Source organism: Epinephelus lanceolatus, chromosome 12, assembly GCF_041903045.1.
Source record: "Epinephelus lanceolatus isolate andai-2023 chromosome 12, ASM4190304v1, whole genome shotgun sequence".
NCBI lineage: Eukaryota > Metazoa > Chordata > Actinopteri > Perciformes > Serranidae > Epinephelus > Epinephelus lanceolatus.
In genome coordinates this window covers 28,000,503-28,027,581 of record NC_135745.1, presented here as the reverse complement: position 1 = coordinate 28,027,581, position 27,079 = coordinate 28,000,503, and the positions used below count along the sequence as shown (strand labels likewise).

The window sequence follows — 27,079 nt, the reverse complement described above, 5'->3', positions numbered from 1 at the left end:
GGACCTAGGACCTTTGACCTTCTAAGAGGCATAGGCAGTCATGAAATCTGAGCACAAGTGGAGACACAATAGACACAGGTGGGAACAGCGATGTCTGGGCTGTTCAGATCACTGAAACGCATGTTTATACCAGGTGTAAACAGGCTTCTTAAGGTCAATTTGTGTCTTTTTTTTGACTATATGTGTCTCTTTGTGGTTGTTTTGCCTTTTTGCAGTTTTTAAGTGTCTCTTTGCATCTCGTTGTGGTCATTCTGAGTGTCTTCTTGGTCAGGACATGATAATTTAAGTGATATTTTGCAGGTGAAGGCCAAGGGAGCCTCTGAGCCTATGCCCAGGAAGGCTCATTAAGTAATCCCCCCATGCTGCTGTCACATTTCTCACAAAAGTTTAATGCCCTCTGCTCATCAGATACTTCAGACAACATGATATAAATGCCATGCATGGGCTTAAAGGATACACACATTCACACACATACATTTTTGTAAATAAGGTCCAGACAATGACAAAATAAACTAGGTCTTATTGACATTTGAAGACGTTCTTTTGTTGTTTTTGCCCATTTTTCTTAGCTTATAATTTAATTCATTCAAGAGTTCTATTTAAGACTCAAGAAATCAACTGAGACTCTAATATTCAATGATGCTGACAAGACAACAAATAAACCATCGGCAAACTTAAACTGTGTTAAAATAAACAGATAACCAATATGTCAACCTGTTAAAATAGAAATAAAACCATACAAAGCCACTGTACTACTGTAAAGCCCTCACTCATCACTGTACACTTCATTCCAGGGCTGGTTGGCCTTCTTTGACCTCTTGTGGAACAGTCACTGGTATTTGTTCATTTATCAAGCCATACTGGGTAAACTCCCTTCGTACATTTGTACTTTGATATAACAGAGATCTGATTGTAGCTACACTCTCAGATCTCAAGACTGTTCCTAGTGCTCAGGCTGGTAAGTCTCAACGGGACTTACCTGGTTAAATATGGGTTAAATAAATATAAAAATAACCATACATACAGCTAAAAGTTAAAATACATAACAAAGTTGCTATAGAGTAGATGTAGCCTATATTTTAAGCATTTACAGTCAATTAACGACCTGAAATAAGCGTTTTAACAGTTGTAATGGCGGGACAGAGGTTTAAGGTCTTATGCAGATTATTCCCCATCTAGAAGTTCAGTTTTGATTAAAGGAATGTGGAGCAGTGACCTAATCTGCGAGGGAGAACAATGATTATTGGGAGTTCAGAGTTCAAAAGAATGCAATGTGCATCTGTTTCAAAGTTTTATAAATGACTAAAAACCAATGTCAGTCCTGCTTCACATCCAAATGTGGCCAGCTGACCTTTTTGGTGAAGATGACATCACACTGCACAGCTTTTATACAGTAGGCTGCAATGATAAAATGCATTTTGATTGCCTGGTATGTCTTATCATGATGGTGTTGGATATCATCTCTGGCCTACATGATTCCAGTGATGTTTTAATACAGTAATTGTTTTACACATTCATAAGAAGTTTATTTTAGTTGGCAAGTGGAAGAACTACATCTCGTCTGTAGAGCAATAAACTTTAATTAAATCAGTGAAGTCTGAACCCTGAGCGGGCTCTGTGGAAGTCTGCACGGGTTCCCTTGTGACTGGATGAATTATGGACTTGGACTGCTCTCAGCACTCGCAGACCTTCAGGGAACACCCTCGCAAAGTTTGCAAGTGTGGACGTTTGGATTCAGCCTTTTATGTTCTCAGGAATGTTTTTCCCAAAGGTTAGATGTTCATTTTTTGTTTCCCTGGGTTAATATGTGAAATCACCCACCGACAGCCTGAAGCCTACTGGTGTTCCACTCCCCAAAACCTCTGCAATCACATTTATGGACAAGACAGTTTTTTGACTTTAGATATCTCTACAGTTAATCAACAGATTTTTATCGTTCTAACTGTATTTGAAACGGCCATCTCTGTTGATTCTTTCACAATTTGGACTGCAAAGCTCGCCCTTACCCATCTCTTAAAATGTAAGTTTTTACCAAGAGAACACAGGACCCTAAGAACATACTTCTTTTTTTTTTGCAAGGTGATTTTTTTTTTCATCTTGTGCACTCAAAATTTGAAAAAATAAATACATTTAAAATAATAATAAAATAAAAATATAGAATATAAATAAATAATAAAATCTGAATAAATAGGACTTTAAGGGCTCGGTACTCTTCAACACTATGATCCGTTATCAGACTCAGTCATTTGGACTGAAGGCTGTCACTGTAAATATTGGTCATGGGTGTTATCTAAACAACTAAAAGCAAACACGGTCTTAACATTTGTTTTAAAAAAGTAAACACAACCACTCAACTCTTCAAAAAAGTATTTCCGGAGAGACAAAGGCTTGAGTTTGCAATAAATTTATTTGTCTGTGATGTGTGTAGTGTGTTTGCAGCGAGCCCCTAACCATCGCCTGCTTCTTGTTCTTGTGCTCGTAAGAAGCTGGCTTTTTTCTGGGCGATGCGGTCCTTCCTCTGTGCCAGAGATAACTTGGCGCGATTCCACCTGCCCGGAAAGAAACACAACAACAGCTCCATTAACATTCAGCACACCAGAGGGAAACATTTGTCCACTCAGCACTGGGAGTTTACCAGTAAAGCACTTTGATACTTAAAACAGGAAGCTTGCTTTAAATAGTTACTTTCCAAGAGTATCAATGACGTGACGTGGGTATTTTAAGAGTTACTTCTTCAAAATTTAGCTCCAAGAACCAGGTAATTAACTCTCAGGTCTGTCTCATGTGTAACAGCATCACTGGCTTAGAGAAGGAACAAGTAATTAAGAACCCACCTCTTCTTCTTGATGTCTTTCGTGGGTTTCTTTTCGTGGACAGGGTTCGCTCTGATGGCGGCGTGTGCTTTTTTGTACATTTCTTCGACCTGAAAACAAAACGACACACACGTCAATCCACCACGTCTTGAGCTTTTCACTCTGTGCCTGATTATTCGTCTCGCTTCTCTCAGCCCCGTCTTGAAAGGACAGTGAACATCAGCTAATGCAAATGAAGGACCAACTACATTTTGCTCAGCGTGCTTTGTAACATCATCAAGAAGCAGAGAAGAACCAGCAAACAGCAGTCAAATCAAAAGGCTCAGGCAAATGTGCACTAATGATGCAGCAGCAGTGGAGACATTAAGTTCGACCGCTGGCCTCCACAGTGGTTTTATGGACAGTGCATTGTGGGTTCACATATACAACCTATACTAATTGCTTTACTGATCGAGGTTTCAAAGTTAAAATAAACCCAATAACATAATCTGATGTTTGCTTCTACATAAATGTATAAACATTTCTGGCAAGGCTCCCTTACACTTGGTAATAAAAGCACTGTGATCGAGAAATGTATTTAACATCTAACAGTTTCTAAATAAGCGTGTGACTGCTCTCTGGTGGACAAATGATATATGGAGACAGTTTCTAAATCACCTCACACATAATTTAGACATTTCTGTACAGGAATCTGTTACTTATTGAGCAAACTATACATCAATATCAATATATCTGTGACATCAAAGATTGTGATCCGTTAGTCTATTTTGAGATGTCCTGACAACAAGTAACTCTGAACCAATCACGTGCAAGTGACGTGCATCTACTCAAGTGTAATGCCTTCACTTGAATTGAAGAATTTAGCTTTTGTTTTTCTGTATTAACAAGGTTATTATTTCAGGCCAAATAAATAATTTATCTGACAGTGAATGCATTATGCGTCAAAAAAAAAAACTAACAAAAAAACAACAACATATTAATCCATAGCCCCTCTTTACACTGCCTGTTCAAGGTGGGAAAGTTACATTATTCTGCCTTACCAAAAGCTACGACTGCAGAAAGGGGGGACAGAGTTGTCTCACCTTTCAGCCATCAGCTGAGGTAGTAACAGGGCCGTATCAATGTCTGTAAAAGGGACAGCTGGCAGGACAGGACGGATTTGATGCTTTGAGGACGTGTCATGCGTGTGACCCACCTTAATAAGCAGCTAGAAGCAGTTAGCAGCTAACTCAGAGAGGAAGAACAGCAAAGAAAAATGTCCACAAATTGGGCAGACAGTAAGGTCCAGGTGCTCCATGCTCCGGAGCAGAGGACGAGCTCAGCCGCCATACAACAGCGACTGTAAATGATTGTTGCTGCCATGTTAATGTCATTTTATTGTTCATACAGCACTGCAGTGTGTCGTCGCATCGCACCAGGAAGAGGGGCAAAATTTGGCACAACCCCCCCAGGGCTGATAAATATTTGTGACTACTACAGAGTCATTGCCGATAGTAACCTTTCCTCCCTGAAGGCAGGCCAGATGTTAGGGAGTGTTGGTGGGTTCTTTGTCCAGTATGAAAGGGGCTTTATAGGCTACTTTATCACACTAGAAAAGGGGGTATGTATCACTGGACTCCCAGTGCAGCGTTGTTTACAATACTGGCTTAAATGAATTCTATATAAAGCGAATCTGGTTAAGATTGGACGACAAGGTTGCACGTCACTGCAGCCTCAAAGTGTCATGTGTTGTCTACGTTTGTGGGTGAAGAGCTCCATCTTACTGTGTCTGCCGTGACTCCGTTCTTGATAAAGCGAGAGAACTGTTTCTTGTAGGCCTCCTCATCCTCCTCCATCAGGTAAGACATGTAGTCGGCAACGTTCATGCCCAAGATGTGTTTCCGATGCACGTCCGCGTTGAACTCTTTGCTCTCTGTGTCGTAACCGGGGAAACGTTTTAGACTAGAAACAAGGAAGAGCAGAGATCAGATTAGGTTTAGTGACGTAGTCAGATGATTTAGCATTTACAAACACTTCAACTCTCAATTGACAAAGTTTTTGCACTTCTCAAAAATGTATTCTGTAAAAAGTCAGTCTCCGCCGCTGTAACACAGTGGCAGGTGTTTCTTTGGTTTGTCTCGCTTCTCTCAGCCCCGTCTTGAAAGGACAGTGAACATCAGCTAATGCAAATGAAGGACCAACTACATTTTGCTCAGCGTACTTTGTATCATCATCAAGAAGCAGAGAAGAACCAGTGACCACAAACTGGAACAGAAAATTTTCACTTGAAACCACACATCTAGTGCAAAGGTAAAGCTGCAAGACTTAAAATAAAATGCTGCAGTGTGAACGCTACTCTCGTGTCATACTGACCTGTGAGGGATGGCCAGCCCTCCGTCGACTGCTCCCTTCAGCGCTCCGAACACCTTGTTCCCTGTGGTGGTTCTGGCCAAGCCTGCATCCAGGTAACAGGTGAAGGCACCCGGCTGTCCGTCAATGCTCTCCACGTTGAACTCATCTCCTGTCACCTCCACCTGGCCCTCGTACACCTGGTCCATGCCAAACTTGTGCAGCAGCTAAAAAACAAGGGGAGGACAGTACAAAAGAAGATGTGAGAAAACACTTAACACAATGACCACACTCACTGATTCTGAAATATGATGCAACAAATCTGACCTACAAGACTGCTACGTCTGCACAAATCTCACTGTCTACTCATGTGCTGACATCTGCAACTTCCTGCGTGAGTGATCTTACCCGGCGAGCCAGCAGCAGCCCAGTGCAGTAGGCTGCAGCGTAGTTGGTAAGGCCTACGGTGATGCCATATTTGGGCAGCTCGTGAGAGTACGCAGCACACACGATCTGGTCTCCTTCGATCTTTGCATAGGCAATCTGGAGGAGAAAACAGGGGCACGGTTGAGTGAGGTTGTTTTCAATATGTGACAACAGGTGGCTCACTTTTAGTCACTTACCTGGCAGCAGATGTCTCTGTTGGAGAACCTGACGATCATGCGGTACTTGGGTGTGTTGTACTTGTTCTTGTCCTGCACGACCAGGCGCTTGCGGGCAAAGAAGTCAGTTTTTCCCTCTGTAGAGACACAAGAGTTAATGGTTACTGAAGCACTTATACATTTAAAAGGAGCATAGCTTTATGGTGAAAGCTCACAACCAGGGATTTGAAGTTAGAGAATATTATGTCACCTCTTCTTCTCCTGAATTTGACTTCATATCTCTTGAAGTAGGCCTTGTTCTTCACCACTTTGACAAAACCCTGAGAGAAAAAGCAGAGTCAAGATGTCACCATGTCAGCTATAACCGGAAAAGTAGCATAAAAACACACCATAAAAACATGTCAGCTGTTTTAAGCGTCACTGTGTTCACAATGTCACATAAAAATACTTAAATAAGTTATTAAAAGTTTGGTGTGAGAGCTGTGTATGTAGGTCAGCTGAGGTTTCGTCAGCCATGGAGGCGCCACGCTGGAGCTCACCGGCGGAGTGCGACCGAACAGCCGCAAACATCCGCCATCATCTCACCGTCAAACCGCCGGAAACACTTTTAAACCGTCGAACACATCTATACACAACCGGTCTGTCTGCTCTGGTTGTGTTTCTATTCATTTAACTCACCATTTTGTGGGGATTTAGCACTGCTTCCTCCCGGAATCAGATATGTCTCTTGATAGCGGAAGGTTGACTTTGAGACTTCCGCTGCCGGACGTGTAGCAGCAAGCAGCGCCCCCTGCTGCTCCGGAGGGTGATACACATGAACCGACAGGGGGCAGCAGCGACACAGACACAGCCAGCAGAGGTTTACTCTTCTTCTGAAACACTGATTCACAACATAAAACTTGATTCTCAGACAACCTGACACTCTGTGATATTTTGTGAGTTCAGCTCTGTTGATGTCTCATCCATCTGTTGGGAAATCCAGCTAACGATGATGATTTGGGCTGGAAAGGTCTAAGTGATGAAATCTCTGACTGGGTGGATTTTAAATCCAGAGAGAGAAAGAGGTCACAATATTTGACATCTGAATCAGATTCTGAGAAAGATTTCTGTCTGAGCTGTCTGTCCACCTACGCACAGGAGTCCTGGATGTCATCTCATGTTTCTATCTTGCTTAAGATAGTAACTGGATTTCACAGTCCACTTGTTGAAACCTTGTATGTGTATTTATACAATCCTAAGTTATAATGTCCGGTATAGAGTTTATAAAACCCTCAAGACTTAAAAATATGGACTCAAGCACCTTTGACCTCTGTTAGTGTGGTTGTGTGTACTTGGATCCATATGTAGTGACATTGCTTCAGTAAAGATCCTCCTGGACAGGCATAATGATTTAGTATCAGTGCTCATGAATATTCATCTCTCACTTTATCCTGATGTTTGCAGGGGTCCAGGGCTGCACAGCTACAGCTCAAAAACGATATTAAAATCAAAATTTATCATAGATTTGGACATTTCAAAAGCATCATTGTTTTTTAACAGATAACTGGTTTCTTGAATTCAGTGGCGCCCCTAGAATTTTTTGTAGGGGTAGCCAGATGGGGCCACTGAAAATCGTAGGGTGTCACACCAAAACCAAAAGCCGTAACTGAATTTGAGGAATTTGATTAAGCTGTTGGAGTTCATGGGCTAGTTTAAAACTATGTCAACATGGAGAATAAAGGAATTACATACTGATAAGGTCATGAACTCTAGGTAGTGACCGAAAGAATGAGATCACGGATACAAGCAACCGAAATGAGTTTCCTCCCTGGGGTGGCTGGGTTCAGCCTTAGAGATAGGGTGAGGAGCTCGGACATCTGAAGGGAGCTCAGAGTAGAGCCACTGCTCCTTTGCATCGAAAGGGGTCAGTTGAGGTGGTTCAGGCATCTGATCAGGATGCCTCCTGGGCAACTCCCATTGGAGGTGTTTGAGGCATGTCCCACTGGTAGGAGGCCCTGAGGCAGACCCAGGACACGCTGGAGGGATTACATATCTCATCTGGTCTCGGAATGCTTGGGGTCGCCCAGGAGGAGCTGGAAAGCGTTGCTGGGGAGAGGGACGTCTGTAGCGATTGCGTGGCCTGCTGCCCCCACAACCTGGCAACTTTATATATACTTTAACGTTACGAATTAGCTGATGACCATCCATTTATTTCAGCTGCTTCTCCGAAGCCAGGTTGCTGGGGCAGCAACAGTTAACATTTTGAGGTACACAAAAATCCTGTTTTGATGTGTTATGTATCTGTACATGTTAGGTAATTTAATGTTCTTCAAATAGGCTGGTTGTCCTTTTCCTTAAAAAGACAAATGTACAGATTCATTTTAAAAGAGTACATTGGTTGTAAGGACCACAACATGTACTAGGATCAAACCTTCTCAAGTGTAAAACAGACAACTCGCTCTCATTTGGAAGTCGTTAAATACTTCCGCTTGGTCACTGGTTTCTTTGTCAGACAGTGATGAAAAAGAGGCATCCTTTCATGGCGGTATGTTTCACCGTCAGGCGGTGTCAGTTTGGACCGCCATTGGACAACAATAGGTCCAATCGGGCCCTCTGATGTACTTGTGAAGGCTAAGAGGTGTCAGGTTTTAGGGTAAAATTAAACAGTAAGTAGCTTTCTTCATGTAAAATGCTGCCTCAGAGGTTTTTCCACCCCAACCAGAATACAGTTCTTTGAAAAAGCCATGCATACTTACTGTGGTCATATTTTAAAAATATTGAACATTGTGCAAACCATTGTTGATCAGCAGCTTCAGTACAAAAGAATCTGCATCAGACTTCTATCTACAAACAGTATTTATGGAGCCTTGTTGCTCACTGCCAAAGACTTAAGTTTGGTGTGGTGACGCCAGGATTACTACACAGGAGTGGAAATGTATAGAAAAATGCGTATGTAATAACAATGAGTAGTTGACTGACTGGATGTGGAAAGACTGAGGAATACTGTTGAAACTGTATTTATAGGATATTATGCAATGGTTTTACTGGTTGAGCCCACCTGTGATTGAATCGGACTGTATTTGGCCCATCAACTAAAAAGAGTTTCACACCCCTGACCTAGGATTCCCTATAGGACAGTTGAAGGGGTGGTGGATGGGTCCAGCAACACCGGACTTTTACCCAGGAGGCTGGTGTTTGTTTCTCATGTGAATGTTGAGCCAAACTATGTTTTTTTCTGAACCTAACCACGTGAATTTGATGCACAATTAAACAAACAAGGTGTGCCTGGTGGCCTGCGGCCCCTTGTTGCATGTCATCCTTTCTCTTAAATATGTTGTTAAATATGTGGTGTTGTACCAACATTTTAAAAAATACTGTGTGTATGTGAAGAGCAGAAACTGTACATTTCCTATGACAACAGAAGTATATGTGAGTAACATGTAGACGTGAAAGTCCACTGACAAAGTGGTGATATGTGATGAGTTAGGAATGAGAATACAAGGTCAAAAATGAACCTTTAATGAACCCTCAACCTTTAAGCCAACATGGACAAGAAACCCTTACAGAAAAATAGAAATTTAAAAGATTTACATCTCTGTAACCAGAAGATACGAAGAGCAGCTATGGAATGAACCTTGTTTATTTGTGTATTTTATTATTTTTTATTTAACAGGTTATCCTGTATGAATGCAAAACTGTAGAGAGTGTTGGGAAAGGTACTTCTGAAATGCAATAGGTTACACTATGGTGTAGCCCAAGGCAGTGTCCTGGGACATTTACTGTTTCCAATTTACATGTTGCCATTGGGATCCATCATCCTTCAGTTTGGTGTATGTTTCCACAGCTATGTTGATGACACACAGCGGTATGTGTCTGTACAGCCAGATGACCAGAATACTTTGTCTAATCTAACTGACTGTTTGTCAGCCGTCAATGAATAGATGAGCCAGAACTTACTCAGATGAAGATACGACTGAGAGCCTCCTAGCTGGCCCAAAAAATCATCTGGTCACCTGGACACTCAGGCATGACCTCAAGTAAGAAACCTTGGTGTCATTTTTGATTGTGATCTCAATTTTAAAGCTCATTTTGATTAATTAACAACAACTATTGTCATTTACGCAATATAGCTAAGGTACGACCTCTACTGAGCCAGCAAGATGCTGAGAAGCTTGTTCATGCTTCTGTTTCCAGTCGTCTTGACTACTCTAACACCCTATACACTGGCCTACCTAAAACTGCCATTACAAAACTACAGACCATTCAGAATGCTGCTGCCAGGGTTTTAACAAAAACTAAAAAGAGAGACCACATAACTCCTGTTTCACGTAACCTACACTGGCTCCCAGTATCTTTTAGAATTGATTTTAAAGTCCTTCTATTGGTTTTTAAGGCTCTTAATGGCATCACACCTCCACAGCTGCTCTTTTAACTGTCCCTAACTACAAAAACCTCTGTGGATGCTTCTTTTAACTAAAACGCCCAAAAATATGGAACACCCTGCATTTAAATATTAGACTGCTGGCTCAGTGGACGGTTTTAAACAATGACTCAAAACGTATCTTTTTAATATAGCCTATAACTAGCAGTTATTGGTTTCAATATTTTAATATGTATTTTTTAAAACAATTTGATAAATTAATTGATTGATTCATTAATTTATTCTTCTCATTCTCCTTGAATGAGTGTTGTATAATTGTATTATTTCATTTCTTTGCTGTTGGTCTCTGCCGCTGAATTGTAAAGCACTTTATGCTGCATTCTGTGCATGACAGGTGCTATATAAATACAGTTCATTCATTCATTCATTCATTAATACACATTATTAGTTACCCTGTTAAAATGTAATAAGTAATGTAACTATTAAAATTCTTCGATCAAAGTAATGTAACCCATTACATTAGATTTTTTTTGACAAATATTTCAAACTGGATATTATAGCTGAAAAATGTGCAGAAATATGCAATGCCAAAAGAAGGCATTTCTGCTTTTCTGCATTTCGGCTATAAAATAATGACATCATCAGTGTTTAGACTGGTTCCCCATATCCCTCACTTTCACTGCACAGTTCTGCCAGCCACTGGGGAGCACAAAGGAAATGTGTCAGGCATTGCACAACCCAAATAGGAGGAGGACAGTGCTTTTGCTTTTCCCGGTAACTATTAGTAGCTTTTCCAAGTTAATGTAGAGCATCAATGAAAGTTTTATGCAGTTACTATATTCATGGCACAGCAACCAAAGTAACTGTGGAAACTGTGGTCATGTCTACACTCTGAGTAAAATGGAAAGCGATGCAGTTGTCTTTGTGACAACAATAAAACCACCTGAAAACACTTTAATAACTTTTATAACTTTTATGATGAAACACCTTTTCCAGACTAGTGTTGACGGTGTAATTGGTACAAGTCAGATTAGGCATTTTGCTCAACATTGGCAGTAATGTCAAAGTGTATAAACAGAATAATTGGGTGGAAAGGTACAATATGACACGGTCACACATTTCTGCACAATCTGGACAAGTGCCATGATATATGAGCGTAACTTTTGCTGACGACACATCCCATCTGTGCTGACATTCAGCAGCTGTTAGTAAGAGTGACATGAGTAACAACAACAGTAAATTAAGATGACTCTCACACCATGGATCCACCTATTTCCAAACACCAGAGTAGTGTTGCCATAATCCACCTACTGAACTCTGCTGTGATTAATGAGCGGTGAGTGTCATCTGGCAGTGTCATTCAAAGGGCTCAGCATTACTCTCGAGGTACCGGTGCTCATGGACGGGGACAGGAACGTATCCACACCTCACAGATAAGAGTCCTGATATCAGGAACAGACGAAGAGAATTTCCAGAAACTCAACACCTGATGGCAGGAGGCACATGAAACAAAATCAAAGCAGAGCAACTGGATTTTCTGCCTCATTCATCTGCACTGTGAAAAATTATTATATCCCATTATTTTCTCTGGTCTTCTTTCATTTTCTGTACTTTCATTGTAAAACACCTTGTAACTTTGTTCAGAAAAGTACTATTTAAATAAAGTTATTTTTATGTTAGGCTGCGAACAAGTATGGGCAAATCCAGATTAAATTAAATAGCTGATGTTATTTCACTTCAAACAGTGGTAGAAGAAGAGATTGTAAAGTTGGGAATTTTGGGAAATATACTTATCTGCTGGGGCGGCACGGTGATGTGGTGGTTAGCACTCTCGCCTCACAGCAAGAGGGTTGCCGGTTCGATCCTAGGCGTGGGAGCCCTTCTGTGCGGAGTTTGCATGTTCTTCCTGTGTCAGCGTGGGTTCTCTCCGGGCACTCCGGCTTCCTCCCACAGTCCAAAGACATGCAGGTTAATTGGTAACTCTAAATTGTCCATAGGTGTGAATGTGAGCGTGAATGGTTTTTTGTCTCTATGTGTCAGCCCTGCGATAGTCTGGCAACCTGTCCAGGGTGTACCCTGCCCCTCGCCCGATGTCAGCTGGGATAGGCTCCACCCCCCCGCGACCCTCAAGAGGATGAAGCGGTTAGAAGATGAATGAATGAATACTTATCTGCTCAAGAGTTGGATGAGAAGACTGACACCACTCTCATGTCTGCAAGCTAAATATTAAGCTAAACCTAGGACATGATTAGCTTAGCGTAACATAAAGCCTGAAAACAGGAAAACAGCTCCACCACAGCACATCTAAAGCTCACTCATTAAAGGTCTAGTGTGTAGGTTTTAGTGGCATCTAGCGGTGATGCAACCAACTGAAACTTCTCAAATGTGCCAAGCTTGTAGGATAATTTCAGTGGTAAATAGCCCTATCTAGAGCCAGTGTTTGGTTTGTCTGTTCTGGGCTACTGTAGAACAACATGGCAGACTCCCTGGAAGAGGACCCGCTCCACGTGTAAATATAAACAGCTCACTGTGAGGTGGCGAAAATACAACAATTCTTATTTTCAGGTGATTATAAACTAATGAAAATATATCTATGAATATTGTATTCCATTTCTGCCAATAGATGCCTCTAAATCCTACACACTGGACCTCTAACACTTTTTATCTTGTTTAACTAATGAACTAAATGTTTAAGATGACAATTTGTGGTATTATATCAGACGGTTATGTGCTGGACAGGTAGGAAGCTAAACTATCTACTAACCACGAACCATTTGCTAACTGTAGCTTCTTATTTGGGTACTGTTAGAGCCTAGATGTATAATAATAACTAGATAATGGGCCCCAAGATGGCGCCTATTCAGTCCAATGAGAATTGCTCACCTGGCACATACCAAGAATGTATTAAGAAACCTGGGTAAAGCGTTAAAGGTTGGACCCAGTTCATTCCCATGAAAGTTGGTCAGTGCCACATGAGACCAAAAAAGATCTATTTCCACGGTATGAAATTGCCTGGATGATCGGTGGTGCTTCTGCATCATTGGGCCCATAGAGCAAGTGCACTAGAGCCTTCCACAGGCCAAGCCGGCTACCTCCTGTTGAGTGCTCCCTTAACTTAAGTGGGGACAAAATGATTTAATGTTGCAGCTCTTGTAGACTTTCCAAATGTTCGCCGACTGAATGGTTTAAATCTTGATAGTAAAACGAGTCATTCTGCTCATATCTACTGATTTACAGACGTCTCTTTCCCAATGTAAGTCTATGGGAAAAAGTCTTTTTGGGCCCAGTGGCATCACATGATGGACTCAGGAGTTGTAATTCCACCATTCTCAGAACCCATCGGTTGTATTCGGCGTCTGACTTCCGGCAGACGGCGATACAGCCTCTGGGGGCAGACCCCGGATTTTTTGGCATTCTGGTTTGAGGAGGCGAATTTCCGATTCCGACTTCCATTTATATAGTAAGTATAGTAAATATGGTGAACCATTGCGATGTATTCAGAGTCTACAGTGACGCCAATTATGTTCCTCCTCGTTAGTTCACCGCACAGAGCGTTTAACCTGGCAACAACTGCAGCCGGCTCAAACGTGATTGGTCAATATCACGCGGACTACAAACAGCCTACAACCGGAAACCAGGGCTCTTCCGCTCTTCTTCCGGAGGCAAGATCTCCGGGGTTTGCCTACAGACTCTACATTCACTGAATGTAGAGTCTGTATATAGAGACTATAATTCCACTGTTTGGCCACTACGAAAATTGGTATCAAAGCCCAGCGCACTTCTTACAGCTCACACGGTTCACCAACAAGATAACTGTCTTACACTAAATACATTTTCAAAACAAATACAACATGCTAACGTTGTTAGCACAAGCCTATGGCATTTTACATTGTATAAATTAGCCTAATGACTAGTGGAGATTTCCTCTACCCATATGAAGGGTCAGAGTAGTGAAGTTACATTTCTGGGGAGGTGCACGTCAGCCTACGGCGTAGGGTACGGCATGGGCTCTATGTCAACGCAGACATAGTGGTTATGGCATTAACTCGACGCAGAAGTATAAATCCTGCTTTAGGTTCCTGACGCATATGCCATAAGAAGTTCCTAGCTTCCAGGTTTATTTCCGCAGTATGCAGCCCACTAAACATGCACAGAAGTGTTTCTCCCGCTTGGCTTATAATCTTGATCTACCACTGTTATCTTACATTAATCACCAACTAATTTGATAATCGATACATCTGTTTAAAGAATTTTTCTCTGATAGCCTCTTAAAAGCGCCTATTTTCTAGTTTCTTTCCTCTTCTATGACAGTAAACTGAATATTTTAGGGTTGTGGACAAAACAAGACATTTGAGGGCATCATCTTGGGCTTTGGGAAACCCTGATTGACATTTTTCATAATTTTTTGACATTTCATAAACCAAGCAACTAATTGCTAAATCAAGGAAATAATTGACAGATTATTCAACAAAGAAAATTCCTGTTAGTTGCAGCCTTAGCTAGCTACTGTAGCCTACAAAATGTCCCAAAATGTCAGATATTCCTTTAAAGGGGAGGAGAAGCAGACCTCAGTAAAACCTCAACTTGTGGTTTTAACACCTCAGTTTACATATGAAGTAAACAAACAAACTATAATGTAATAATTGGTGAGATCTAGAGGTGCTGGTAGGCTGATTTTGTTAGCTTTGTTCAGAGCCATGCTAGCTATTTCTAGTCTTTATGCTAAGCTATGCTAAGTGGCTAAGTGGTTGCTGGGTGTAGCTTTGTATTTACTGCACAGACATGAGAGTGGTAGCAATCATTTCATCGAACTCTCAGAAGCAGATAAATGTAGTTCTGAAAATTAGGTTGCCTAAATTGAATTACTCAAGTAAAGAGCCAGTAAAAAAAGTTCAGGCTATCTGAGTAAATTAAGGATATGTCATCTCTTATTTTAAAGCTAGTGATTTTCTCAGGATGATAGTGATAGAGTCAGAAGTTCAGACTTGAAATATGTGTGATAAGATACATACGTTTTATCTGCGTAGAACTAAATGTTAGCTGCACCTCATTGACACTTAAACAATTCAGTGCTTTAAGTCTCTTATAAAAAGAAAAAAAGGTCAACGGTCCATTTGACATGTTTTGTTGTCTGGAAAAAAAAAATCCTTTCCCAAAAACTGTCATTGGATGAACCAGTAATTCAGTGTGAGTCTATCTGTGAGCTCTATCTACATCAACTCAAGAAAAAGGAACCAGGATCTTCTGCTTTTCCGTTCGAGCAGAGATAGATAATATCCCTCACAGTCACTCTCTGTGCAGATGTTCTTAGTGTTAGATAAGAAAATTCAAAGTCACTCTTGTGGACAGCTTTCTCGCAGCCACTCAAGCTGTGTTTCTGCAGAACTGATTTCACAACGACGAGATGCAACTGTCCAGTCATCCGTCTGCAGCAGTGGTCAGCAGTTAATAAAGGTTCACACTGGGGGCGGAGGGTGTGGTAGGCGGACAAAGGGGTAGTACTAATAGTGCACTTTAAATGGTCATCTCCTGAGCTTAATTTGAGCTTCACTTTCCCGTCATACGTTTTGAAATTTAGCTCTCTGCCTCCTGTGCTGATGTCAGTAACTGTTTTGTGTGCAGCATGCTCATGTTTCCATCCTAAAAGTCACAAAATAGAATTGAAAGAAGATGACTCTGAGGTTATAGTGGACTAGAGATGACTTGCAGAAAGTCACACATGAACAAATGTGTTAACAGGCACACCACAGATAAGAAAACTGTGCTTTGTTGACGAGCAACACACTGTTGTCTTTCCTGCCTCTTTTTCTCACCACTGATTACATTTATGTTCATGCAGAGACGTTGTGAAATTCAGCAGCCACTTTTTCCCAGAGTCCTTAATGACAAAGACAAAACAGGTGTGATCACATCTTGAACACACCTCGTTAACCTGCCACATATTTTCAGAGTGGAATAACATCGATAAAGTTCTCAGTCTTGGATGACATACAGTGACACACACTGAGCAAAAGCCAAATCAGTTCTGCTGAAACTAAACCGAGTTCTGCTAACTTTAACACCAGACAGCATATTTTAGGAACGGCAGAGACAGTGCAAAGATGAAGTAGCCGTGTGAAAGCCCTGCCTTTTTTTCTCCACCCGATCGAGTTTTTACAGAGAGGCGTTTTGTGTGTGAAAATACATCCAAGTGACAGACCGCAGATTTGAGAGCATCAGCTAAAAGACACACTTGTAGCAGTGCAGACACTGGGGAGAAATTTCATTCAGGGTGGAAATATTTTCAAAATGTAATGAATAACCAAGACGGGGTATATATCACATATTAAAAGCAGTGCAAAAGCTATAAGAAGTGACTAAAAACACTCATCAACGGAGGTAAATAAATGCACAAAGACATGAGCTGCAGGCTTATTTAAGCTTGACTCTGTTGTTGAACTCTGACCTTTCAAATGGCTGCCTCACCTCCACAGACACACAATGACCAGGAAGCACCGAGCAGGTTTCTCCACATCCACACACCAACATCCCAATGATGAGATTCTCAGTGTTTGGGGGGAGAAATTTACAACCAGAAACAGGCTGGTTGCAAACAAGGGGAGCTGCTGATCACAGTGATGGATGAGGGGAGGTGATTTGTGGGGTGTTTACAGCATAAATCCAAGCATCTGTTTAGTGACGTGAGAGTTTCTGTTTAGTGTTTCTTCCGTATTCGTCACACTGTCAAGGATTTTTTCTTAGAAACTGCAGCCATGCTGACCCTGGCAACAGTCCAATCAAACTAATTATCCTAACAAGTAGCAAATGAATATCAATATCAATGTACAGTATCACAAACAGAAGCTGTCCTACTGCTGCAGGACGACAAGATTTAAAGTGAGAGTACAGGCGAGAAAAACAAGTCATCTGCGGACCTCCTGTGTGAAACAAGAACTGTCTTGCGGTCAGTGGCGTCCAGTAAATCATTCATTGTGTTCACACTCAGTCCCTATCTGGTGGCTGCAGTTGGGGCCAGCTGAGGCCTCGACAAGACTCGGACAGCCGCTGGCAGAGAAGCAGGCGGCCTGCAGCTCAAACTGAAGCAAAGGAGTGAACTCAGATTGTAGCTGGAGGGGAAGGGACGGAGATAGTTTCAAAGAGGGGAGGCAGGGGTTGTTACACTGTGGTTAGAGCTCTGGAGCCAAAGGAACCTGTGAGGGGATGAGATAGCATGATGTGGTTTCCACTGAGATGCCACAGCAGAGTGGAGGTGCAGAGGTGAACGCTCAGACTGAGAGCCTGGGACTAAACAGAGACATAAACCAGGGAAAGTCAGTTTAGCCACAATAAGCTATTATGGCATGAATCCATTTCACACAGTGCACTGAGTAAAATCTGCTTTGTGTGAGTATGTACGACTAAAAAGATCACTGATTTAAATTATTCTCTGAAGTCTGGATGTGCACAACTGCAGAAAAGTCAACTGAATGACTTTCCATCCACCAGAAAAAAATCTGTTTTAGTTTCACTTATCAGCAGCAGTCTGACTTAAAGTGAGAATTTGTGTGTAAGAAGACAATAACTTTATGTCTCATATAAATTAAAATTTGCATGAGGATTTAGATGCACTTTTGCTTGACTCAGTACACTCAGGAGTTTTGCTGCAACGGTGTTATCTGGCCTGCTATGACCAATCGTATATGGATGCTAACATTAGCTTATGTTAGCAAACTTTAGCTCGATATCAGAATCAGTGAGCCAGCTCACTGACTTGATGATTTTCTTACTTGTGCCAGTGTTTACATTAGTGCTGGGCAATATGGAGAAAATCAAACATCAAGGTATTTTTGACCAAATATCTAGATATCGATATTACGATGATACTGTAGAGTTGGCTGTTGGTAAAATATTAACACAATGGGATTTCTGCAATGTGGATATAATGACTAAGCTGGTAAAGACAAATGACCTAACGCTAGAACAGTTACAACAGTTACAACAGTTGTGATGTCGGGATATCCAAAATCTAAGACCATGTCTAGTCTAATGTCACATTCATTCATTCATTTTCCATAACCGCTTATCCTGCTGGGGGTCTCAGGGGGGTGGAGCCTATCCCAGCTGACATTGGGCGAGAGGCAGGGTACACCCTGGACAGGTCACCAGACTATCACAGGGCTGACACATAGAGACAGACAACCATTCACACTCACATTCACACCTACGGACAATTTAGAGTCACCAATTAACCTGCATGTCTTTGGACTGTGGGAGGAAGCTGGAGTACCCAGAGAAAACCCATGCTGACTCGGGGAGAACATGCAAACTTCTGCACAGAAGGGCTCCCCCACCCTGGTTGGAATCGGGAACCCTGACCCTCAGATTCTGGAGTTACTCTCTTATCCTGAGGGCTTATGCTGAAGCCACCTTAAGGAATCTGATCCTGTTTGATTTGGCGGTGGGAAGCTCTTGCAACCACATACCTTTTCTGACGTCAATCCCAGCAGGATTCGAACGCTGGACCTTCCGCATGGGAGACGAGTGCTCTAACCACTACACTAGGGAGGCCCCACCCTCCAATATTAATATCAAAATATTGCCCAGCCCTTTGCATCATTATCCCCTAATTGTCACATGGAGCCACAGTGGCCACCTTTGAGCAAATGTTACTAGTACACGTCTGTTGAAAATGTACCTGTTTGGAATGGGGCACTTGCTTGGCCTCTGGTATTCTTCAACCCAATTGGCAGAATAAACATCAGCACTGTATGTTTCTGCAAACCTCAAAAAGGTTACATATGTGTGTTATTATGGACAGTGCTGTTACCTTGTGGTTATGTTTAGACACAAAAACATTTGGTTATGGTCAGGAAAAGATCATGTTTTGGTTGGTTGGTTGGTTGGTTGGGTTGTTAGTTGGTGCCCAGTTTTGGTGGTACAAAAACACCAAGGACCATGCTGGAAGTAAGTATTTTACTTTAGCATGTCATCCTTAGGATTACTGTCTTATCGTCTTCCAGAAATCAATCAATCCCCACTAGAAATGCACTGACTTTGTAAAAAACAACCGCTTTTCATGGGACTAACCCGCCAGGAAACACATCAATGTCTCAGTGAAATAAACCGCTCTTTGTGGCACTATCCCCAGTGGAAACACAGCAATGGGTTGCTAAAAAACAGACATTTGGTGACTACAAAGCTGCTTGAAACACAGTGATGTCTCGCTAAAAAACCACCAGTGTTGTTGTGTTTTTGTCTCAAACACTAGTCCGCAGTGCCTGAGCTTGGCAGGCATCTTGCCGAGATGACTTGCTATCCACTATTCGCTCCACTTCCCGATGACAAAGTCAGATCATATACATGTAATCAGAGCTACATCACTTTAGAAACGCTGATATGATACTTATAAAACGCATGCCAGTATTTTCTTCTGGCAACTGGGCTGGTGTTACTACTTGCAACTTTATCAAGAACTCCTTTTTCCAAACAAATTCACACTCGACGCTACGCTTCCTTGAGTCCTGAGCAATACACCTGCCATGACATAGTTGCATCCCCTAGCAATGCTGGAGTATACATGTCATTTGGATGCAAAAGTTCACACAATTTATGGCTTCAGTTAAGTCAACATCTGGCTTTTTCCAGGAACAAAAGGACACTCACTGATGTTTGAAATGTTTGACTTTGCTCAAGTGTAACATCTTCAATCTCTCTTTCTTCATCTGCTCTTGAATGTTCTGCAACTAGTGGTGGAGAGCAAGCTGTACCCAACGTGCTGTTCATAAGTTTATTGAGCAGGGGTCCCCTATCACTACTAATAAACATGTCTTGTAGATCTGAAGAGCTGATACTAAACTTCCTCGGGCCCTGAGCAACACACCCGCCAAGTTCAACATCAGTCGGATGAATGGTTGTCCAGAAAATCAAAGGACAGACAGACATGCAGACAGAGACTCCTTCCATTTTCGTTAGACTGCACAGAGTCCAAATCAAGTCAACATTTTGACAAGCTGCCGTGCACTCTGCTCCTCTTGTCAACATTCACACACATGTGGTGTGAAAGCTGCAGCCTCAGGTATATTTAAAACTCCGAGGAGTCCCCGCAGCCTCTGTCTATCCTCGCGAGGGCCAAAAGGGCCCCAAGGTTGAGCTTGAGAAAATAACCTCATGGCTCACCAGCACAAGTCTTTATTTAACCCCGCGACTGTGGTCCGCACCTTTGACAAGGTAGACAAGCGCTGCTGCGAAAAGCAAAGCAAAAATACAAGACCCCCCCTCCTCCTTTCCCCTCCTCCTCCTCCTCCTCCTCCTCTTCCTCCTCTCACCCCTGGCTGTGATCACTGCAATTGGGCTTCTATTTCAATCACATATTTGCTGTAAGACTAAAAGAGCGAGAATCAAGGCCAGTGGGGGAAGAGGTGGTGGGGTGAAGGTTACACAGAGACAAGAGGCTGTGGCAACACTGATAGCGTCTTCTCGACTCTGCGTTTGGTTTCCTGTTCTGAGTCAGTGTGTAACTCTGAGTTTAAACTTTGTCACATCGACACTGTCCTTCTCTGCGACTCTGTCACAGTGTCTGATGAGAATACTCAGTCAGTGAGCAGCTGAATTTCAAACTAAGCTTGTTTCGAGTGTTTTTAACTAAAAGCTTTTAAGTAAGTATCTGGTTGAAAGTCTTTCATGAGTTGTGACTGAGCATCAAGGGAAAATGTTGCATTTGTTGCCACGTTTTATAAATAATCTGACATAAACTTTGTCTCATATTCTGCTAATATAACAGGAGAAGTGATGTCTGATGTTATGTGCTCGTGTGAGAAGCCATTGCTCTCTGCTAATTAGTGGGAGGGGAGGTGAGAATTAGATCTCGTGTGGTTAAATTCAGTAGACTGAGTTCTCTGTTAAACCCTTTCCAGCAAGTTAAACACTTCAAAATCCAACTTTTAATGAAACTGTTGGCCTGACAGAGGAGGAAAAATGCCAGTGACAGACATGAAATGGTCTAAAGTTAAAGAAGTTAAAGAAATGAGAGAGTCTGTGTTATAATTACACAAATAAAGAGTCATTTCTTTCAGATCTGTCTTTCATTGTGAGCTGTAAAGCTTGTGATAACGAAAGGGAAATCAACTCTGAAAGAACTGATTTATTTTTGTACAATGCAAATGTCTAAAGATTATGGCACCGGTGGATTTATCAAAACATGAATCAGTGTTTTTGTTTGACTGTCATGGCTGACTAACATGGAAATTAATTTCATGAGAGAGGGAGGGGTTAGACTGAGTGTGCGTGAGAGAGTGTGTGTGTGTCACAGTGTGAGAAGCAGAGGGTTTTTGTGGTGTCTCTCTGCAGCCTGTGACTGACATTCAGACTGAATGTAGACAGAGTTCAGGACTTGTCCTCAAAGCTGGGATAGAGTACCTGCAGTGTCAGTGCTGCTGTGTGTGAGTATGGGCCATGTGTTTCAGCTGTATGCCTCGGCTATCTGCGCTTTGCTTGCAGGTCTCTAAACTTGTTGCAGCTGCATCAAACAAACTCTGTTCCCACATCGGAGGAAAAAATTGATAGGCGACCGCTTTGCTTTGGTCCGACCTTGAACAGAGCCCAAATCTTCGCTATGATTTGAGCCTCACAGATTACTGCTCAAAACTTTTTCCTACATGGTGGCTCAGTTTATCATGTTTTTAATATTCCACTTGGCGCTTGTGTATCCTGTCCTGTATTTCTTTCAGTGGACAGCCTAATTGGAGCCGCAGTATGGGCCGGGAAGGGGCTTTAATGATGTAAAACAATAAGGCTGGAGTCAGTGCGGGTAAGCTGAAGCAGTGTAACTGTAAAGGGATACTTCGGCTCCCCACCAGCAGGCTGTTGTGCAGAGCGGCCGTGCGCGTCTCATTAACAGGATCACTTTACAACCAGTCAAACAAATAGGTCATTATCCATCACAACCTGCTCTGCCTGCATGGATCCACATTATATGTCTCATCACAACTTATATTGTTACCAGTTTTTGAATCATCTTGCTTTATGAGACTCCAAATGACCTGTTTTCAAATAGTATTTTCAATTAATTTGGATTTTACGCGCGTAATGTGAATCTCAAGCATGCAGACGCGCAAATCCAATCTCGGTGTTAATTTATTTTAATTGCTTGCGATGTTAAAACAGTCGGAACACCGACTAGAAATTGATATATAGAAGAAAAAAACCTCTTTATCCGTATAAATGAATAAAATCTCAGGAATAATTTAAGGTTTTCTTATTTAAAAATACTAATAACACATAATAAAGATTTAGCTTCCGTCTAACTCTTTCAAAACAGCCCTGTAAACTTCCTCTTATGTGATTCAGCCTCTGTCACATTTACAGCTATACCATTAAAGACACACAATACGTCCTCTCCAATCACATATCTGCCGGGACAGCTTCAGGGGCAACTGTGGTCCCACTTTTGGCCACCTGCCCCGCGACACCTGGTAAACGATACGGCCTCCCTGCGCATGCGTAATAGCCTGCCAAAAATCCCAACGCTGTTTCGCCTGTCAACCAATAGTGTTCCAATCTGTCCAGAGATAAAGTCAGAGCAGCGTGGAGAGGAGCGGAGTCAAGTGGAGCGAAAGATTTCAGACCTGAGCAGCACCGACTTGAAGGAGATTAAAAACATGCCGAGGTCGTTCCTGGTGAAGAGTAAACGGGCCCACAGCTACCACCAGCCCCGGTACCTGGACGATGACTACAGCAGACTGGACACTATTCTATCTCACGTGTGCGCAGGTAGGTTCGCTTGTGCGTAATTACGCACGAACATGGTTGTCTGAAAAAGCGATTCTTCACATCATCATAATAGAATTTCCTCTATTTACAAATACACTCAAGTTGTACAGTCAGTCAGTTCCATTGCCCTCCTCTGCTGTCATTAGAGACCAAATCTCACGCGGAGTTTGAGAACAACTTGGAGCCGAAGGAGGACGTGAGCGCCGGCGCTGACAGGCTGTCCCCCGGGTCCAGGCTGCTGTCCCCGGGGTCTCTGTCCTCCAGCTCCCCGCTGAGCTGCGGAGGCAGCGTGTGTGACCGGTCCTCAGACTGTGATTTCTGGCGTCCCCCGTCTCCCTCCTCCTCACCAGGTGTGTTTTCATTCAGACTTTTTCTATAGTTGTTTTTAGAAGTTTCAAAGAAGCATTAAAAGACACAGAAAAGTTTGTTAGTGTCTGGTTTATTTGAACTGTCAGGGTGATATTAAACCAGTGAGCTCATGTGTGTTTAGATTTTAAGTTTTCAACAGTTGCCACAAATCTATATTAGTTTTAGTGCGTAAAAGCCTTTGAGCATTTTCAGCACTGTTAACACGTACAGTACGTACTGGTGTTATAGGTTTGATTATGTTGACGTAGAACAAAGATAAAGCACATAAATCGTCACTTATCTGGAGTCAACATATGGACATCCTGAAATAAGTTATTGGTTATTGACAGGCCCACTTTTTAATCTTTAAGAATTTATTTCACTGAAATATATGTTTGAAGATCTTGTCAATCATCAGTCATTGTACTAATTGTATACACACATCTATTTATATAAGGGGTAACATTTTAATGCGGGCATTTAGGAGTTTATTTTTATCTAAAGTTACTTTTACGCACGTCATGTAGCATTTCCAGTGAGGCCCAACACAATTTTCAAATGATCAAATCTTAAGCCACGCCATGAGCTGCATTTAACACTCATCAGTAAGAATACACACTTATAGTGGATCCACATTAACCTCCAGATTCAGAGAAATGCTCCACTCCAGCGGCGGAGGACAACCACCACTTCAACATCCCGCTCTTCCCTTACTCCTGGACGGCGTACTCCGGCTCCGAGCTGAGGCATCTGGTCCAGGGGCCGTACCATCGCCACCTCCAGGGCCACAGGGAGCCTCACTCCCCTGGCAGCATCTACGGTGCAGAGGACGGCGGCGCTGAGCCGCATTACGCACAGCGGGGCCCGGTAGCCGGATGCTACCAGGACTTTTCTTCAACGGCCCACCAGATCTGCAGGATGCGGGATGGAGACGAGCTGTATGTGGATTTAAAGCAGAAGCCGCGCGGTGCGGAAATCAAGTCTGAAAATGACTTCATCTGCTCCAACATCGAGTCAAACGGATCCTATAAGTGCATTAAATGCTGCAAGGTGCGTTTACTGAGGCATGACATGACGGAAACCATAACAGTCAGGATGTTTGTGACTATGCTGAGATGCTACAAATGATTTTGACTTTATATGTCCACTATATTCTTATGTTCAAGTTTAATTTAAATGTCATTTCATACATAAACTGTGTGGCAATGAGAGCAATATATATATATATTTTTTCTCCTCAGTAGTTTGATGAAGTAAAAATGTCATCGGTCTATTCTTCCAAAGGTGTTCTCCACGCCTCACGGGTTGGAGGTTCATGTGCGGCGATCACACAGCGGGACGCGGCCGTTTGAGTGCGGGATCTGCGGGAAAACCTTCGGGCATGCAGTGAGCCTGGATCAGCACAGAGCGGTTCACTCACAGGTAGGCCTCTAACTGGAAATAGACTATCGCACAAGCTGCTTTATTAACTCAAAGGCCCACATCCTGGACGCAAAGGCCCCGGGTCGCGTTTCTGCCACCACAATGCCTTTAAACAGTCTGACCTTTACTGTATATCTGCAGTTACATCCCATATTTGAGGCCTCCCACACTGACCTTTAACATGTTTTACAGGAGAGGAGCTTCAGCTGTAAAATCTGCGGCAAAAGCTTCAAGCGCTCCTCCACGCTGTCCACGCATCTACTCATCCACTCGGACACGCGGCCTTATCCGTGCCAGTACTGCGGGAAGAGATTCCACCAAAAGTCAGACATGAAAAAACACACATTCATCCACACAGGTGAGACACAGCACACACTAATAAAAAAACAGCCACTTTTTATAACGCCTCACCGTGCGTCATGCGTAAAAATGCCACACGCTGTCATTCCCAACTGTGTAATGTCGTCACTGCTGCAGGTGAGAAGCCGCACAAGTGCCAGGTGTGCGGGAAGGCCTTCAGTCAAAGCTCCAACCTCATCACGCACAGCAGGAAACACACGGGCTTCAAACCTTTCGGCTGTGACCTGTGCGGGAAAGGTTTCCAGAGGAAAGTGGACCTGAGGAGGCACAAGGAGACGCAGCACGGACTCAAATGAGCAGACTTCGATGCTTTGGCATGAAATCCTGCACTTTGAATGTACTCTGACTATTTATATGGTCGTGTTTTATTTTATTTTTTGTTTGTTGCATTGCCCTGTCATTGTTCAATGTAGTTAATTATTTAGCCTGAGATATTCTGGTTGATTTTACGGAAATAAAAGTTTATTTATCGGGTGTGTTTTTACTTTATTATTTATATTAAAAAGCAGTTTCCAAAGCTTCCTAAGCTGCATTTTCAAGAATTCTTTTTTAAATCAATGATCATTTTTAAAGGCCAGATTCAATAAATCTTGCCTTTTCCATTCAGTCAGTTTAGTCAGGGATTGAATATTAACTTTTGTAGCTCAGTCCGTTTTTTCAGTTAGGAATTGACAAGTCTTTAATTTATTTCAGTCGTTCTACATTTAATTATTTCCAACATAAGAAAACATTTCCCAACATTTAGAATCTTAAGTTTTAATCCACAATATTACACACTTAAAAACATTTTAAAACCCCCTCTCTGCCTCTGTCCATTGATTGTAGGTACGTTGTGAAAAACGAGAAGCTGTGTGGAGCCACGCAGGCCCATCAATCACGTCCCCAATCTACATGACAGGGTCAAAGTTACATCTCCACTATTAAAAAGAAAAAAACGTTTCGTTGCGCGCGCCACCTGGTCAAAACCAAACATCTTCAGACACACGCATTGATAACTTACCCATATAACAAATGACATTATGGTGCCATAAAGCTCCGTGTGAAGGAAGTCTGGAGAAATAACGTCACTTTTATGGCAGCAGCAGCTCCTCCGGCTCGGCAATAAGCAGCGTGTCCACATGGCGTTTTCACTTGGAAAAGCTGGGTGTGATTTATTTAAACATCCACTGCCCTAAAACTTCAAGGATCTGATTTGCGCATATCTCACCACAGATTGTGTCAATAATGTGTGCAGTAATGCTGCGACACAAACCAGCCTGCTGACCAGCAGTTTTAACTATTATCTAATGATTATTTTCTTGATTAATCGATTGATTCTTGAGTTTGAAAAAAAAAAAATAGTGAGAAATGCTGCAACAATTACCCAGAGCCAAACGTGACACATTTTTTGTACAACAAATATAACAAACCTCAGAATTATTTTAAGAATAAATTAAAAAGAAAAGCAGTGCATCTTCACATGTGAGAGGACCCCTGTCCCAAATATGGTTCAAATGCTCACATTAAAGTAGATATGAAATCCTCGGCCATGTTGTTCACCTGTTTAACAATATATGCCCAAAAAAGAAAAAGAAAAAAAAAAATCAATTTATTTATATTCTTATATAAAAATCCAATGTTTTTTTTATTATTGTAAAACAAATAATAAATTCAACCAATAACACCATGACATCCGCCCATCAATCAATCTGAGTGAGTGACTAACAGACAGATACTTGACAACATGTCCAAACGCAAGTACAATGCTGAATATATTAAACCCTGTGGACCTTGAACTAATGACTACGGATAAATCTGGACCTCGTGGCTGCACCAGTTGGAAACCACTGCTCTAAAAAGCATCTGTAGGCGGACTATGAAAATTAGGTGCTACCCCAAATAGCTGCCAATTAGTTTTCCGTCAATCAATTACTTGACTTATTGTTTCAGCTGTACTTGCATACACTGATGGTGATGGGTCGCTTAATTTATAACAAAACATCACATCTTATAAACTCCTTGTCTGTTTTCTGTGCAAAAATCTTAATTGTAACGTTGTTAAATCTGTTAGGTGTGGGGGGAAAATATGATACAGCATAGTATCGCGATATTTTTGTGTG

General features: G+C 42.1%; 2 protein-coding genes and 1 long non-coding RNA gene across 4 annotated transcripts; 1 reads left to right on the top strand and 2 right to left on the bottom strand.

Annotated features, from left to right (window-relative positions):
• Positions 1-2,388: 2,388 nt before the first annotated feature.
• On the bottom strand, positions 2,389-6,555 carry rpl5a (ribosomal protein L5a). Its single transcript, XM_033651504.2, has 8 exons — positions 6,422-6,555; positions 5,994-6,063; positions 5,765-5,880; positions 5,550-5,684; positions 5,166-5,368; positions 4,577-4,754; positions 2,835-2,923; positions 2,389-2,549 (listed from the first exon to the last, which is right to left on the bottom strand). The coding sequence occupies exons 1-8, from the start codon at positions 6,422-6,424 to the stop codon at positions 2,447-2,449; spliced, it is 897 nt and encodes a 298-aa protein (XP_033507395.1). The 5' UTR covers positions 6,425-6,555; the 3' UTR covers positions 2,389-2,446.
• Positions 6,556-11,109: 4,554 nt separating this feature from the next.
• LOC144465097 (uncharacterized) lies at positions 11,110-25,161 on the bottom strand. The gene is made up of 3 exons (XR_013492446.1): positions 25,032-25,161; positions 24,795-24,919; positions 11,110-11,589 (listed from the first exon to the last, which is right to left on the bottom strand). It is a non-coding gene; the product is annotated as an uncharacterized LOC144465097 (long non-coding RNA).
• On the top strand, positions 21,384-25,454 carry gfi1aa (growth factor independent 1A transcription repressor a). Of its 2 annotated transcripts, XM_033651502.2 has the most exons (7): positions 21,384-21,520; positions 22,647-22,850; positions 22,997-23,200; positions 23,845-24,248; positions 24,483-24,620; positions 24,813-24,978; positions 25,098-25,454. In XM_033651502.2, exons 2-7 carry the CDS (start codon positions 22,739-22,741, stop codon positions 25,274-25,276), a joined length of 1,203 nt encoding a protein of 400 aa, XP_033507393.1. In that variant the 5' UTR covers positions 21,384-21,520; positions 22,647-22,738; the 3' UTR covers positions 25,277-25,454. The 2 variants fall into 2 exon arrangements, with proteins under 2 accessions (XP_033507393.1, XP_033507391.1); XM_033651500.2 differs by lacking the exon at positions 21,384-21,520 and having other exon boundaries at positions 21,809-22,850.
• Positions 25,455-27,079: the final 1,625 nt, after the last annotated feature.

Coding starts and splice junctions, on each gene's coding strand:
- gfi1aa (XM_033651500.2), top strand. CDS start 22,577: ATGCGTAATAGCCTGCCAAAAATCCCAACGCTGTTTCGCCTGTCAACC. Junction 22,851..22,996: donor TCTATCTCACGTGTGCGCAG/GTAGGTTCGCTT, acceptor TGCTGTCATTAG/AGACCAAATCTCACGCGGAG. Junction 24,621..24,812: donor ACAGAGCGGTTCACTCACAG/GTAGGCCTCTAA, acceptor CATGTTTTACAG/GAGAGGAGCTTCAGCTGTAA.
- rpl5a (XM_033651504.2), bottom strand. Junction 4,755..5,165: donor GGGCTGGCCATCCCTCACAG/GTCAGTATGACA, acceptor CCTTGTTTCTAG/TCTAAAACGTTTCCCCGGTT. Junction 2,550..2,834: donor AAAGACATCAAGAAGAAGAG/GTGGGTTCTTAA, acceptor CTTTCCGGGCAG/GTGGAATCGCGCCAAGTTAT.